This window comes from Bombina bombina, chromosome 6, assembly GCF_027579735.1.
Source record: "Bombina bombina isolate aBomBom1 chromosome 6, aBomBom1.pri, whole genome shotgun sequence".
Classification (NCBI taxonomy): domain Eukaryota; kingdom Metazoa; phylum Chordata; class Amphibia; order Anura; family Bombinatoridae; genus Bombina; species Bombina bombina.
In genome coordinates this window covers 702,300,670-702,316,358 of record NC_069504.1, presented here as the reverse complement: position 1 = coordinate 702,316,358, position 15,689 = coordinate 702,300,670, and the positions used below count along the sequence as shown (strand labels likewise).

The 15,689-nt window shown below is 41.6% G+C and overlaps 1 protein-coding gene across 1 annotated transcript in view; it reads left to right on the top strand.

Moving 5' to 3' along the window:
- TNPO2 (transportin 2) overlaps window positions 1-5,468 on the top strand; it is a gene marked incomplete in the record, with an annotated part of 104,793 nt that extends 99,325 nt beyond the window's left edge. Inside the window, 2 exon segments of the mRNA XM_053717838.1 lie at window positions 3,094-3,240; window positions 3,627-5,468. Coding sequence (XP_053573813.1) covers window positions 3,094-3,201 — 108 coding nt within the window.
- Between the last annotated feature and the right edge of the window lie 10,221 nt (window positions 5,469-15,689).

Sequence of the window (15,689 nt, the reverse complement as noted above, 5' to 3'; positions counted from 1 at the left end):
TCGTTAAACTGAATTGTGGGTGTTGTGAGGGGTGTATTTATAGGCAATATTTTGGAACTCAGTGCAATTTTCAGGGCTCTTCAGGCTTGGCCTCTGTTCAAGAGAGAACCGTTCATTTGCTTTCAGACAGACAATATCACAGCTGTGGCATATATCAATCATCAGGGTGGGACTCAGTCCCCTAGCTATGAAAGAAGTATCTCGATTACTTTCTTGGGCGGAATCCAGCTCGTGTTTAATTTCTGCGGTACATATCCCAGGTGTAGACAATTGGGAAGCGGATTATCTCAGCCGTCAGACTTTACTTTTACATCCGGGGGAGTGGTCCCTCCATCCAGATGTGTTTTCTCAGATTGTTCAGATGTGGGGTCTCCCAGAAATAGATTTGATGGCTTCTCATCTAAACAAGAAACTTCCCAGGTACCTGTCCAGGGATCTTTAGGCGGAAGCAGTGGATGCGTTGACACTTCCTTGGTGTTACCAACCTTTCTTATATTTTCCCGCCTCTAGTTCTTCCAAGAGTGATCTCCAAAATCATCATGGAACAGTCGTTTGTATTGCTGGTAGCTCCAGCATGGCCTCACAGGTTTTGGTATGCGGATCTTGTTCTGATGTTCAGTTGCCAACCTTGGCCCTTTTCCGTTAAGGCCGGACCTTCTGTCTCAATGTCCGTTTTTCCATCAGGATCTCAAATCATTAAATTTGAAGGTATGGAAATTGGACACCTAGTGCTTAGTCATAGAGGTTTCTCTGGCTCAGTGATTAATACTATGTTACAGGCTCTGTTTCTAGAAAGATTTATCGAGTTTGGAAGACATATTTCATGGTGTTCTTCTCATAAATTCGCTTGGCATTCTTTCAGAATTCCTAGAGTTTTACAGTTTCTTCAGGATGGTTTGGATAAGGGTTTGTCTGCAAGTTCCTTGAAGGGACAAATCTCTGCTCTTTCTGTCTAATTTCACTGTTTTGTACAGGCTTTGATTCGTATCAAGCCTGTTGTTAAATCAATCTCTCCTCCTTGGAGTCTTAATTTGGTTTTGAAGGCTTAACAGGCTCCTCCTTTTGAGCCTATGCATTCTTTGGACATTAAACTACTTTCTTGGAAAGTGTTGTTCCTTTTGGCCATTTCTTCTGCTAGAAGAGTTTCTGAATTATCCGCTCTCTCTTGTGAATCTCCTTTTCTAATTTTTCATCACGATAAGGCGTTTTTTCCGTACTTCATTTAAATTCTTACCTAAGGTTGTGAATTCTAACAACATTAATAGAGAAATTGTTGTCCCTTCCTTGTGTCCTAATCCTAAGAATTCTTTGGAGAAATCCTTACATTCTTTGGATGTGGTAGGAGCTTTGAAATATTATGTTGAAGATACTAAAGATTTCAGGATGACTTCTAGTCTATTTGTTATCTTTTCTGGTTCTAGGAAAGGTCAGTAGGCTTCTGCCGTTTCCTTGGCATTGTGGTTAAAGCTTTTGATTCATCAAGCTTATTTGGAGTCGGGTCAAGCCCCTCCTCATAGAATTACAGCTCATTCTACTAGATCATTTTCCACTTCTTGGGCTTTTAAGAATGAAGCATTTGCAAAGCAGCAACCTGCTCTTCTTTGCATACATATACTAAATTCTACCGTTTTGATGTATTTGCTTCTTCGGAAGCAGTTTTTGGTAGAAAAGTTATTCAGGCAGCGGTTTCAGTTTGATTCTTCTGTTTATGTTTTAAGTTTTTTCATTTCATGAGAATTAACTTATATTTTGGGTTGTGGATTATTTTTTTCAGCGGAAAATGGCTGTTTTTTATTTTTATCCCTCCCTCTAGTGACTTTTCCATGGAGTTCCACATCTTGGGTATTGCTATCCCATTTGTCACTAGCTCATGGACTCTTGCCAATTACATGAAAGAAAACATAATTTATGTAAGAACTTACCTGATAAATTAATTTCTTTCATATTGGCAAGAGTCCATGATGCCCACCCTTTTGGGGTTTTTTATTTTAATTTTTTTTCTTCCAAAAAATATAATTTATTTACTTTAGTACCTAAAATAAGGAATGTAGATGTTTTTTAAGAATTAGAAGAAGGAAAAAGAAATGGCAATAGCCAAGTACCGCTCATGAAATGGTGAGCTCACTTCACTACATTACTTAGTTTTTCAAGTTCAAGGCAAATCTTCTAGCCTGTGAGGAAGGGAGAAAAAGAAAAAAAAAAAAAACTCCTTAAAGGGACAGTAAAGTCCCAAAAAAACTTTCATGATTCAAATAGGGCATGAAATTTTAAACAACTTTGCAATTTACTTTTATCACCAATTTTGCTTTGTTTTCTTGTTATTCTTAGTTTAAAGCTAAACCTAGGAGGTTCATATGCTAATTTCTTAGCCCTTGAAGGGTGCCTCTAATCAAAGCATTTTGAGTTTGTCACCACTAGAGGGCATTAGTTCATGTGTGTCACATAGATAACATCGAGTTTACTCATGTGAATTTATAGTGGCGTGAGCACTGGCTAAAATGCAAGTCTGTCAAACTGAAATAAGAGGGCAGTCTACAGAGGCTTAGATGCAAGGTAATTACATAGGTAAAATGTGTTTTTATAACTGTTGGTTATGCAAAACTGGGGAATGAGTAATAAAGGGATTATCTTTCTTTTTTTAAATAACTAAAATTGTGGTGTTGATTGTCCCTTTAAGTACTTGGGTATCCTTCTGATTTTTACACTATATTAGGGCAAGAAGGGTAACACCCAAAGATCAAACACATCACATATATCTGAAATAGGTCTAATCTTATGGAGCACACAAGAATTATAGCATGTAAAGTAATACCTACCATCCAGAATGACCAACTTTAACTTATAAGTAAGGCGAAGATTATTATTACAAAGTAAAGTCTGGGTTGCAGGGTGTTAACTCTAAACGGTATAATAGTCTTTGTATCCACGGTGAGAAGTGTATATTGGGCCAATAAAGATATGCACTCTTTACCACCACCATTATTATTAGAATTCTTTTATTTATTTTTAAACAAAAATTACATTTTGGAAGGGGAACACAATCTGACAATACAGATAACCAACCACGAATGTGTGTTTCCTTCCCTCTGCCAGATTCTGCACGGTTTTAAAGAGCAGGTTGGGGAAGAAAACTGGAACCAGTTCTCTGAACAGTTCCCCCCTCTGCTGAAGGAGCGTCTGGCTGCGTTCTACGGAGTGTAGAGTGAGTGGAATCCGATAAATACAAACCCCGAGTGGGAGGTAAGCATGAATTAGTGTAGGTGTGTTTATTAGTTGTCATTGTTTGTAGCCAAGGCTAGGGCTGGTTGTCTAGAATTAAGTTAAAGCCTAGGTACTTATTGAAAAGTTAGGACATTATTATTATTATTTATTTATAAAGTGCCAACAGATTCCGCAGCGCTGCCCATGGGTGCAAGGATAAAAGTACAACGGAGAAACTTAACAATAAAAGACAAAATTTTACAGACAAATACAGGGGGAATTGAGGGCCCTATTCACGTGGGAATTTACAATCAAGATTAAATTACTTTAAAAAAAAAAATTATAAAAAAAACTATTGTATGTATTTACATTTTTTTTTTATTTTTCTCCCAATATTTATTTTTCTTTTCTTTTTTTCATTTTAGGTTCCTGTTTGGTCCATGAGGTCATTGGGAAGATTGGTGTCTCACGTCCCACTCATCCGGTGTCTAGAAGGGTTGTAGGGAACAGTGTCCAGGGCCAGAACCATCCTTCCACTCCAGACCCCCCTACTTTCTCCACCCCAAATCCACAGGAACCTCAGGGAGGAGTGGGAAGGCGAAACACAAAACACTACACCCGTCCTTCTCCAAACGTGGATCTTTTTAATGACTGGTTTTTACTGAGCATGAGGGGGGATGGACCTTAGAATCAAATCATTAGCCTTGTAGGGAGGGAGCAGGGACCTACTGATGGAGCCAGACCACAGCGGGATCTATTACTGGGAGGGGGGAGGGGGAATATAGAGCAGAGAAGGGTGGGAGGTGGGGATGATAAAGGAATGAAATGTTTTGACTCCTTCCCAGCTAGAGCAGGCAAGAGTCAAATCCGCAGAATAGAGTCCAAAACAAGGAATGGAAGTCAAGTCACCAACGTGAAATAGCCCTAGTGCAGCCCTATGGAAGAAGGGAAAGTGCCAGGGTCACATCATATTTTCATAGGCATGGAGATTGTGATAAAACTAACTTGGTTATTTATCCATTCCCGGTTCATAGAAAAGGCAGAGAGCTAATCTAATTCACTAAAACATTTAATTTAGCTCCAGTGATTACAAAGACAGGACATATGTTTGTGTGCAATATCTACAGTTCTTACTCAAGTTCCATTTTCTCCTACTCCTAGCAATTGATTACATACTCCTAACCCTACATCTCCTGCACTGAAGTTAATAGAGCCTGGCAATTATTTTTATATAAGCAATGAGGGGTAGAGGATATTTCTTGAACAGAGGCAGACACAAGACTGCTAGGTCTGCATTTTGTATACATTTTCTAATTCTCCTACCATTTACACCTGTCACTTGCAGATTATTTTTTTGCACTTGTTTATACATTGTGCAATAGTGTATGGGGGGAGGGGGACTAGCTTCAAATGATCTGAAAACATTGAGGGGATTATGTTTAACCACTTTAAACTTTGCAAATATTTTGTGGCAAATTGACTTTTTATTAATTAGATGTCCCCCTTTTCCTGTTTTGCTGCAAGTGAAAGGTTTAGCATAGTAGATTGATTTTAATCTTATCAAACCAACAAGTCATAAATTTAAGAGATTCAAGTCTAAGGCAGCTGCACGTACATTGCTACAACAGCTTTAGCTCTGTCAAATGAATAGAAAACACAGTAATGAAATCTAGTTGTCTGATTTAAACATTCCGCGTTTTCGAAATTGTCCCTGAAAAACAAATCCAGGACACAATGAAATATAGTAATGAAATTCAAAAGCTGGCACAGAAACTGGATAAAATTAAGATCGGGAAAGGAGCAACCTTTTTATAGGGCGAAACCTTTGAGGAAAGGTGCTGGCAAGGGGTTAATCTAGCTTTTGTCGCACTAATGTGGACACTTGGCGAAGCCTTTAACTGTGCCTAATTTAACACTTGAAAAAATCAGAGGGGCTGCAAAAGTAATTTCCTCTCTGAAGTTAAAGGGAAAGGTTGGAGTGCAAGCTCCTACGGGAGGGGAGTTAGCGTCTATTCATGATCATCCTTTTAACCCCTTCTTCCCTGTTTTGTACAGTAGGGCACACCACTAGGCTCCAGTTTAATTCTGGGTCTGTATATCGGTATTTGTGATGTAATGTTTCCTATGGTAAAACTGCAGTGTATTTAGTGTAAAGCCGTCTGCTTGCACCTTTGCTCAGATGAGAATTATATTCTCATTTTATGTATATTTTTTTTTTTATTATTTTATTTTATTTTTTTTGTTAACTAAAATGCAGTTTTTTGTGACTCTAAAGATTCACTGTGTTTATTTAAAATGAAGAGTCAGTCTGTTTTAATGTTGGATGAGTGCAGTAATGCTGTTTGTGGAATCTGTCGCTTCTGTAAGTGTGAGATGGGGCTAGTGCATGTGAAACGACTCAAATATATTATTTCATGATGGCAATCATGGAAGGTTATGAAGCCTTTTAGGGAAATATGGGTCTGAGATTAATGGGATGTGAAATGGTACTCCAATAGTAAAAACAAATATGTTAAATCAAAGTAAACCTAAAAAGAAACTGTGTATAAAAAAACAAAAAAACAAAAAAAACAAACGGCAGCAAACAACTTGCTAAATAAGCACTTAGAATTTCTCATTGAAGCTACTGCCCCCATGGTGATGAGATAGGGGACATGTTTTGACATGAAACCAAAAAAAGTTTGTTCATGATTCAGATAGAGAACCCCATATTTTTGGGGGGAAAAAAAAAAAGTGTTTCCAATTGACTTCTATAATCAAATTTGCTTTGTTCCCATGGTAGGAAATAGTTCTACCATCTAGTGCTCTTGCTAATGTATAGCATTGGTGCAAAACTACTGACATATATTACTGCAGACAAGTGCACACTCCTGGACTTACCTCCTGAAGAAGAAAAATAAAATTTGATAATAAAAGTAAATTGGAAAGTTGTTTAAAATTGTATGTTTTCTCTGAATCATGAAAGAGAGAATTTGGATTTTATGTCCCTTTAAAAAGGCCATAAAACACTTTGAGGTGGTAATAATTTTGTTTTATTAATGTGTATATATATTTATTTATTTTTATTATATTTTTTGTCCCCTTTTCCTGTAATTCCATTCTGAAATTGAACTTTAGTTCCTGTTAGAAATGGAAGTGCAGAACACTTTTATATTCCACACAGCCATTGGCTTGAACGCTCTAGTGACTTATTTATAACTATAACTATTTATAATGTCCCTAGAAGGTAACCTAAGTTACATGGTAGCTCCCATTGTTTTACAGAAACTAAAACTTTGGACTTATTTTGTCAATAGTTAAACAGCTAATGAAACTTTTTTTTTTTAAATGCATCTACATGTTATTCTCAGACTAATCTTTTTTTTTTTTTTTAATGCTTCAGTCTGTTTAGCATTTTATTGTTTAGTGTCCCTTTTAAGTTGCATTCTGCCTCTACTAAGCACAAGCAAAACAGACTTTCTTTTACAAGATGCGATGAGTCCACGGATTTCATCTTTACTTGTGGGATATCGCCTCCTGGTCAGCAGGAGGCTGCAAAGAGCACCACAGCAGAGCTGTATATATAGCTCCTTCCTTCCCTCCCACTCCAGTCATTCTCTTTGCCTGTGTTAGTGATAGGAAGAAGTGAGGTGTTAGTTTAGATTCTTTAATCAAGAGTTTATTATTTTTAAAATGGTACCAAAGTGTGCTATTTTTCTATAGGGTGTAGCCGTATTCCTTGTCAGCCTCTAGAGTAGAGCTACAGGTGGCTTTAAAGCAATGGGAACTGGTGGGGTTTTACCTTCGCTGCGCCTCCCATATTTGTGCTGCCCTTATGTTGATGGTCTTAGAGAGTATTAACTAAGGCCCTTTCTGTGTTCACAGAGCTGAAGGAGGGAGCAAATGGACCTCCTTTACACTATGAGACTCGTCATGCTGGTACTCATCATTAAGATAAGTGCAGTCTTTCATTTCTGGGGCATTTGGGCATATCTCAGAACTGGCTGTACTCCTTTCATATTTGGGGAAACAGGCTCTTAGTAAAGGGCTTCCCTATTTTTAGAGTGTGTGAATGTTAACCAACACGGCTATATGTGTCAGAGTGTTTGTGTTAATAAGAGTACACTTGGGACACTGTTAGCATTTAGCCTTACTCTTTATTAGACAACAGGAGCGGCTGGTAAATGCTTTTATTTTTTGGGCTGACGCTGGGATATGTTGCCGGAGTCTGATTATTGGACTCCGGTTTTGAGGCTGGTAATTCACTTTGTTTTTTTGGCGGTTACATGAAACCTTTACCTAAGATATTTTCCCAGGGTTTAATGGTGGCATTGACGATGCCCACGATGGGCGGAGTTTTGACTGCGCGCTCTCCAGTAATTGCAGCGCAGCTTCTCTTACTCTGGAAGTATCCGCTTGATAGAGACGTATTGCCTAGACCGCATGGTTTGTGACTAAAGCAAGGGGTTATAGGCTCTGCTCCGGTTTTTCCTAGGAGTGGTCAGAGGACCGTGGGGGCAGGTAGGCGCCTCAGCAGAGCTGTTGAGGCGAGGTGCTTGGTGATAATACGTTTTTTTCTCCAACATAGGTGTGTCCGGTCCACGGCGTCATCCTTACTTGTGGGATATTCTCTTCCCCAACAGGAAATGGCAAAGAGCCCAGCAAAGCTGGTCACATGATCCCTCCTAGGCTCCGCCTACCCCAGTCATTCTCTTTGCCGTTGTACAGGCAACATCTCCACGGAGATGGCTTAGAGTTTTTTAGTGTTTAACTGTAGTTTTTATTATTCAATCAAGAGTTTGTTATTTTAAAATAGTGCTGGTATGTACTATTTACTCAGAAACAGAAAAGAGATGAAGATTTCTGTTTGTATGAGGAAAATGATTTTAGCAACCGTCACTAAAATCCATGGCTGTTCCACACAGGACTGTTGAGAGCATTTAACTTCAGTTGGGGGAACAGTGAGCAGTCTCTTGCTGCTTGAGGTATGACACATTCTAACAAGACGATGTAATGCTGGAAGCTGTCATTTTCCCTATGGGATCCGGTAAGCCATGTTTATTACGATCGTAAATAAGGGCTTCAAAAAGGGCTTATTAAGACTGTAGACTCTTTCTGGGCTAAATCGATTCATTATTAACACATATTTAGCCTTGAGGAATCATTTTATCTGGGTATTTTGATATATAATATCGGCAGGCACTGTTTTAGACACCTTATTCTTTAGGGGCTTTCCCAAAGCATAGGCAGAGCCTCATTTTCGCGCCGGTGTTGCGCACTTGTTTTTGAGAGGCATGGCATGCAGTCGCATGTGAGAGGAGCTCTGATACTTAGAAAAGACTTTCTGAAGGCGTCATTTGGTATCGTATTCCCCTTGGGGCTTGGTTGGGTCTCAGCAAAGCAGATACCAGGGACTGTAAAGGGGTTAAAGTTAAAAACGGCTCCGGTTCCGTTATTTTAAGAGTTAAAGCTTCCAAATTTGGTGTGCAATACTTTTAAGGCTTTAAGACACTGTGGTGAAAATTTGGTGAATTTTGAACAATTCCTTCATGTTTTTTCGCAATTGCAGTAATAAAGTGTGTTCAGTTTAAAATTTAAAGTGACAGTAACGGTTTTATTTTAAAACGTTTTTTGTACTTTGTTATCAAGTTTATGCCTGTTTAACATGTCTGAACTACCAGATAGACTGTGTTCTGAATGTGGGGAAGCCAGAATTCCTATTCATTTAAATAAATGTGATTTATGTGACAATGACAATGATGCCCAAGATGATTCCTCAAGTGAGGGGAGTAAGCATGGTACTGCATCATTCCCTCCTTCGTCTACACGAGTCTTGCCCACTCAGGAGGCCCCTAGTACATCTAGCGCGCCAATACTCCTTACTATGCAACAATTAACGGCTGTAATGGATAATTCTGTCAAAAACATTTTAGCCAAAATGAACCCTTATCAGCGTAAGCGCGACTGCTCTGTTTTAGATACTGAAGAGCATGACGACGCTGATAATAATATTTCTGAAGGGCCCCTAACCCAGTCTGATGGGGCCAGGGAGGTTTTGTCTGAGGGAGAAATTACTGATTCAGGGAACATTTCTCAACAAGCTGAACCTGATGTGATTGCATTTAAATTTAAGTTGGAACATCTCCGCATTCTGCTTAAGGAGGTATTATCCACTCTGGATGATTGTGACAAGTTGGTCATCCCAGAGAAACTATGTAAAATGGACAAGTTCCTAGAGGTGCCGGGGCCCCCAGAAGCTTTTCCTATACCCAAGCGGGTGGCGGACATTGTTAATAAAGAATGGGAAAGGCCCGGTATTCCTTTCGTCCCTCCCCCCATATTTAAAAAATTGTTTCCTATGGTCGACCCCAGAAAGGACTTATGGCAGACAGTCCCCAAGGTCGAGGGAGCGGTTTCCACTTTAAACAAACGCACCACTATACCCATAGAGGATAGTTGTGCTTTCAAAGATCCTATGGATAAAAAATTAGAAGGTTTGCTTAAAAAGATGTTTGTTCAGCAGGGTTACCTTCTACAACCAATTTCATGCATTGTCCCTGTCGCTACAGCCGCATGTTTCTGGTTCGATGAGCTGATAAAGGCGGTCGATAGGGATTCTTCTCCTTATGAGGAGATTATGGACAGAATCAATGCTCTTAAATTGGCTAATTCTTTCACCCTAGACGCCACTTTGCAATTGGCTAGGTTAGCGGCTAAGAATTCTGGGTTTGCTATTGTGGCGCGCAGAGCGCTTTGGTTGAAATCTTGGTCGGCTGATGCGTCTTCCAAGAACAAGCTACTTAACATTCCTTTCAAGGGGAAAACGCTGTTTGGCCCTGACTTGAAAGAGATTATCTCTGATATCACTGGGGGTAAGGGCCACGCCCTTCCTCAGGATCGGCTTTTCAAGGCAAAAAATAAACCTAATTTTCGTCCCTTTCGTAGAAACGGACCAGCCCAAAGTGCTACGTCCTCTAAGCAAGAGGGTAATACTTCTCAAGCCAAGCCAGCTTGGAGACCAATGCAAGGCTGGAACAAGGGTAAGCAGGCCAAGAAACCTGCCACTGCTACCAAGACAGCATGAAATGTTGGCCCCCGATCCGGGATCGGATCTGGTGGGGGGCAGACTCTCTCTCTTCGCTCAGGCTTGGGCAAGAGATGTTCTGGATCCTTGGGCGCTAGAAATAGTCTCCCAAGGTTATCTTCTGGAATTCAAGGGACTTCCCCCAAGGGGGAGGTTCCACAGGTCTCAGTTGTCTTCAGACCACATAAAAAGACAGGCATTCTTACATTGTGTAGAAGACCTGTTAAAAATGGGAGTGATTCATCCTGTTCCATTAAGAGAACAAGGGATGGGATTCTACTCCAATCTGTTCATAGTTCCCAAAAAAGAGGGAACGTTCAGACCAATCTTAGATCTCAAGATCTTAAACAAGTTTCTCAAGGTTCCATCGTTCAAGATGGAAACCATTCGAACTATTCTTCCTTCCATCCAGGAAGGTCAATTCATGACCACGGTGGATTTAAAGGATGCGTATCTACATATTCCTATCCACAAGGAACATCATCGGTTCCTGAGGTTCGCATTCCTGGACAAACATTACCAGTTCGTGGCGCTTCCTTTCGGATTAGCCACTGCTCCAAGGATTTTCACAAAGGTACTAGGGTCCCTTCTAGCTGTGCTAAGACCAAGGGGCATTGCTGTAGTACCTTACTTGGACGACATTCTAATTCAAGCGTCGTCCCTTCCTCAAGCAAAGGCTCACACGGACATTGTCCTGGCCTTTCTCAGATCTCACGGATGGAAAGTGAACGTGGAAAAGAGTTCTCTATCTCCGTCAACAAGGGTTCCCTTCTTGGGAACAATAATAGACTCCTTAGAAATGAGGATTTTTCTGACAGAGGCCAGAAAAACAAAACTTCTAGACTCTTGTCGGATACTTCATTCCGTTCCTCTTCCTTCCATAGCTCAGTGCATGGAAGTGATCGGGTTGATGGTAGCGGCAATGGACATAGTTCCTTTTGCGCGCATTCATCTAAGACCATTACAACTGTGCATGCTCAGTCAGTGGAATGGGGACTATACAGACTTGTCTCCGAAGATACAAGTAAATCAGAGGACCAGAGACTCACTCCGTTGGTGGCTGTCCCTGGACAACCTGTCACGAGGGATGACATTCCGCAGACCAGAGTGGGTCATTGTCACGACCGACGCCAGTCTGATGGGCTGGGGCGCGGTCTGGGGATCCCTGAAAGCTCAGGGTCTTTGGTCTCGGGAAGAATCTCGGTTACCGATAAATATTCTGGAACTGAGAGCGATATTCAATGCTCTCAAGGCTTGGCCTCAGCTAGCGAGGGCCAAGTTCATACGGTTTCAATCAGACAACATGACAACTGTTGCGTACATCAACCATCAGGGGGGAACAAGGAGTTCCCTGGCGATGGAAGAAGTGACCAAAATCATTCTATGGGCGGAGTCTCACTCCTGCCACCTGTCTGCTATCCACATCCCAGGAGTGGAAAATTGGGAAGCGGATTTTCTGAGTCGTCAGACATTGCATCCGGGGGAGTGGGAACTCCATCCGGAAATCTTTGCCCAAGTCACTCAGCTGTGGGGCATTCCAGACATGGATCTGATGGCCTCTCGTCAGAACTGCAAAGTTCCTTGCTACGGGTCCAGATCCAGGGATCCCAAGGCGGCTCTAGTGGATGCACTAGTAGCACCTTGGACCTTCAAACTAGCTTATGTGTTCCCGCCGTTTCCTCTCATCCCCAGGCTGGTAGCCAGGATCAATCAGGAGAGGGCGTCGGTGATCTTGATAGCTCCTGCGTGGCCACGCAGGACTTGGTATGCAGATCTGGTGAATATGTCATCGGCTCCACCTTGGAAGCTACCTTTGAGACGAGACCTTCTTGTTCAGGGTCCGTTCGAACATCCGAATCTGGTTTCACTCCAGCTGACTGCTTGGAGATTGAACGCTTGATCTTATCGAAGCGAGGGTTCTCAGATTCTGTTATCGATACTCTTGTTCAGGCCAGAAAGCCTGTAACTAGAAAGATTTACCACAAAATTTGTAACAAATATATCTGTTGGTGTGAATCTAAAGGATTCCCTTGGGACAAGGTTAAGATTCCTAGGATTCTATCCTTCCTTCAAGAAGGATTGGAAAAAGGATTATCTGCAAGTTCCCTGAAGGGACAGATTTCTGCCTTGTCTGTGTTACTTCACAAAAAGCTGGCCGCTGTGCCAGATGTTCAAGCCTTTGTTCAAGCTCTGGTTAGAATTAAGCCTGTTTACAAACCTTTGACTCCTCCTTGGAGTCTCAATTTAGTTCTTTCAGTTCTTCAGGGGGTTCCGTTTGAACCCTTACATTCCGTTGATATTAAGTTATTATCTTGGAAAGTTTTGTTTTTAGTTGCAATTTCTTCTGCTAGAAGAGTTTCAGAATTATCTGCTCTGCAGTGTTCTCCTCCTTATCTGGTGTTCCATGCAGATAAGGTGGTTTTACGTACTAAACCTGGTTTTCTTCCAAAAGTTGTTTCTAACAAAAACATTAACCAGGAGATTATCGTACCTTCTCTGTGTCCGAAACCAGTTTCAAAGAAGGAACGTTGGTTGCACAATTTGGATGTTGTTCGCGCTCTAAAATTCTATTTAGATGCTACAAAGGATTTTAGTCAAACATCTTCTTTGTTTGTTGTTTATTCCGGTAAAAGGAGAGGTCAAAAAGCAACTTCTACCTCTCTCTCTTTTTGGATTAAAAGCATCATCAGATTGGCTTATGAGACTGCCGGGCGGCAGCCTCCCGAAAGAATCACAGCTCATTCCACTAGGGCTGTGGCTTCCACATGGGCCTTCAAGAACGAGGCTTCTGTTGATCAGATATGTAGGGCAGCGACTTGGTCTTCACTGCACACTTTTACCAAATTTTACAAGTTTGATACTTTTGCTTCTTCTGAGGCTATTTTTGGGAGAAAGGTTTTGCAAGCCGTGGTGCCTTCCATTTAGGTGACCTGATTTGCTCCCTCCCTTCATCCGTGTCCTAAAGCTTTGGTATTGGTTCCCACAAGTAAGGATGACGCCGTGGACCGGACACACCTATGTTGGAGAAAACAGAATTTATGTTTACCTGATAAATTACTTTCTCCAACGGTGTGTCCGGTCCACGGCCCGCCCTGGTTTTTTTAATCAGGTCTGATAATTTATTTTCTTTAACTACAGTCACCACGGTACCATATGGTTTCTCCTATGCAAATATTCCTCCTTGACGTCGGTCGAATGACTGGGGTAGGCGGAGCCTAGGAGGGATCATGTGACCAGCTTTGCTGGGCTCTTTGCCATTTCCTGTTGGGGAAGAGAATATCCCACAAGTAAGGATGACGCCGTGGACCGGACACACCGTTGGAGAAAGTAATTTATCAGGTAAACATAAATTCTGTTTTTTCTGCAGTTATATCGTTTTGCTTGCAAGAAAAATTGTCAGTTTATTTCTTAAAGAGACAGTGTACTTGTAATAAGGTTCTCTTTAACTACTGACAACTTTCTAACTACATTATTATTGTTGTACATTACTACTGTTAGTATGGATTCAGATGACATCCAAGTTGTAACTTGTTCTATGTGTTTGAATGCCCCAGTGGAACCTCCAGTTCCTTTTTGTCCTTCATGTTGTGAGAGAGCCTTACATTATAGGGATCACATTTTTTGTGATAAACCTTTGCCTAAGACAGATGCTTCTCAGGAGTCTATAGATGAGATGCAAGGTATGCCGCAACTTTCTCCCCAAGCGTCACTGCCCTTAACACCCGCCCAAGCAGGGTCATGTATTTCCCCAGTGTCTGCAGCATTTACATTAAAAGACATTGCTGCAGTGATGTCCTCTACACTTTCTGATGCATTATCCAACCTTCCTATTTCGCACGGCAAGCATACAAGACGGGACACCTATGTGGGCACGTATGCCACTGATTCCATGGTGGCGATTGCGGATGCACCCTCCAGGGGCTCTGAGTTGGGAAGTACGGAGGTACTCTCTGAGGGTGAGCTCTCTGAAGCAGGGAGTGCTTTGCCCTTAACTGATCCTGATGTGATTTCCTTCAGGTTTAAGCTTGAACACCTTCGTTTATTACTGAGAGAGGTGTTAATTACTTTGGATGACTGTGACTCCATCATAGTCCCGCCAGAAAAATTGAGTAAGACAGATATTTGTAAGTTCCTTTTTACTCAGACGTCTTTCCAGTTCCTAAAAGGACTTCAGAGATTATTGCAAAGGAATGGGGAAGGCCAGGTATTTTTCTCCTTTGCCTGTATTTAAAAAGATGTATCCTGTAGCTGACACTATTAGGGATCTTGGCAGAGGGTCCCTAAAGTAGAGGGGGCTATATCTGCAATTCTTTGCTGCTACTCACTGTGGATATTTTTGATGACTCAGACGTGAGTGGGCCTCTGGAGTGGCGTGCAAATGAAGGAAATTATTTCAGACATTACGGGAGGCAAGGGTCATCTCCTCCCTCAGGATAAAAAGTCCAAACAGAAAGGGCGACAGAGTAATTTTCGTTCCTTTCAAAATTTCAAGGGGGTTCCCTCTTCCGCTAAACAGGAAGGGGATTATTCACAAGCCAAGTCCACTTGGAGACCGAACCAGTCTTGGAACAAGGGTAAGCAGCCCAAGAAGCAGGCTGCCACTACCAAGTCCGCATGAAGGGGCGGCCCCCGATCCGGGACCGGATCTGGTAGGGGGCATACTTTCTCTCTTTGTCCAGGCTTGGATAAGAGACGTTCAGGATACCTGGACACTGGACATTGTGTCTTAGGGATATCAGTTGGAGTTCAAAAATTCCTCTCCCAGAGGAAGGTTTCTTCTTTCATGATTGTCTGTAGACCAGATAAAAAGAGAGGCGTTCTTACGCTGTGTAAAAGAGCTCTCCTCCATGGGGGTCATATGTCCTGTTCCAATACAGGGACAAGGGTTTTATTCAAATCTTTGTAGTTCCCAAAAAAGAGGGAACGTTCCGACCTATTTTAGACCTCAAAAGTCTAAACAAGTTTCTCAGAGTTCCATCCTTCAAGATGGAAACTATTCGTACCATTCTTCCAATGATCCAGGAGGGTCAATTTATGACTACCGTGGACCTGAAGGACGCATATCTTCATGTTCCTATCCACAGAGATCATCACAAGTTTCTGAGATTTGCCTTTCTGGACAAACATTTTCAGTTCGTGGCCTTTCCTTTCGGTCTGGCCACGGCTCCCAGGATTTTCACAAAGGTTCTGAGGCCCCTGCTGGCGGTTCTAAGACCGCGAGGCATTGCAGTAGCGCCTTATCTGGACGATATTCTGATCCATGCGTCGTCTTATCAGCTAGCAAAGTCTCATACCGACATTGTTCTATCCTTCCTGAGGACTCATGGGTGGTAGGTAAATCTGGAAAAGAGTTCTCTAGTCCCACAGACAAGGTTTCCTTTCTTGGGAACTCTAATGGACTCTCTATCTATGAGTCTTTTTGACG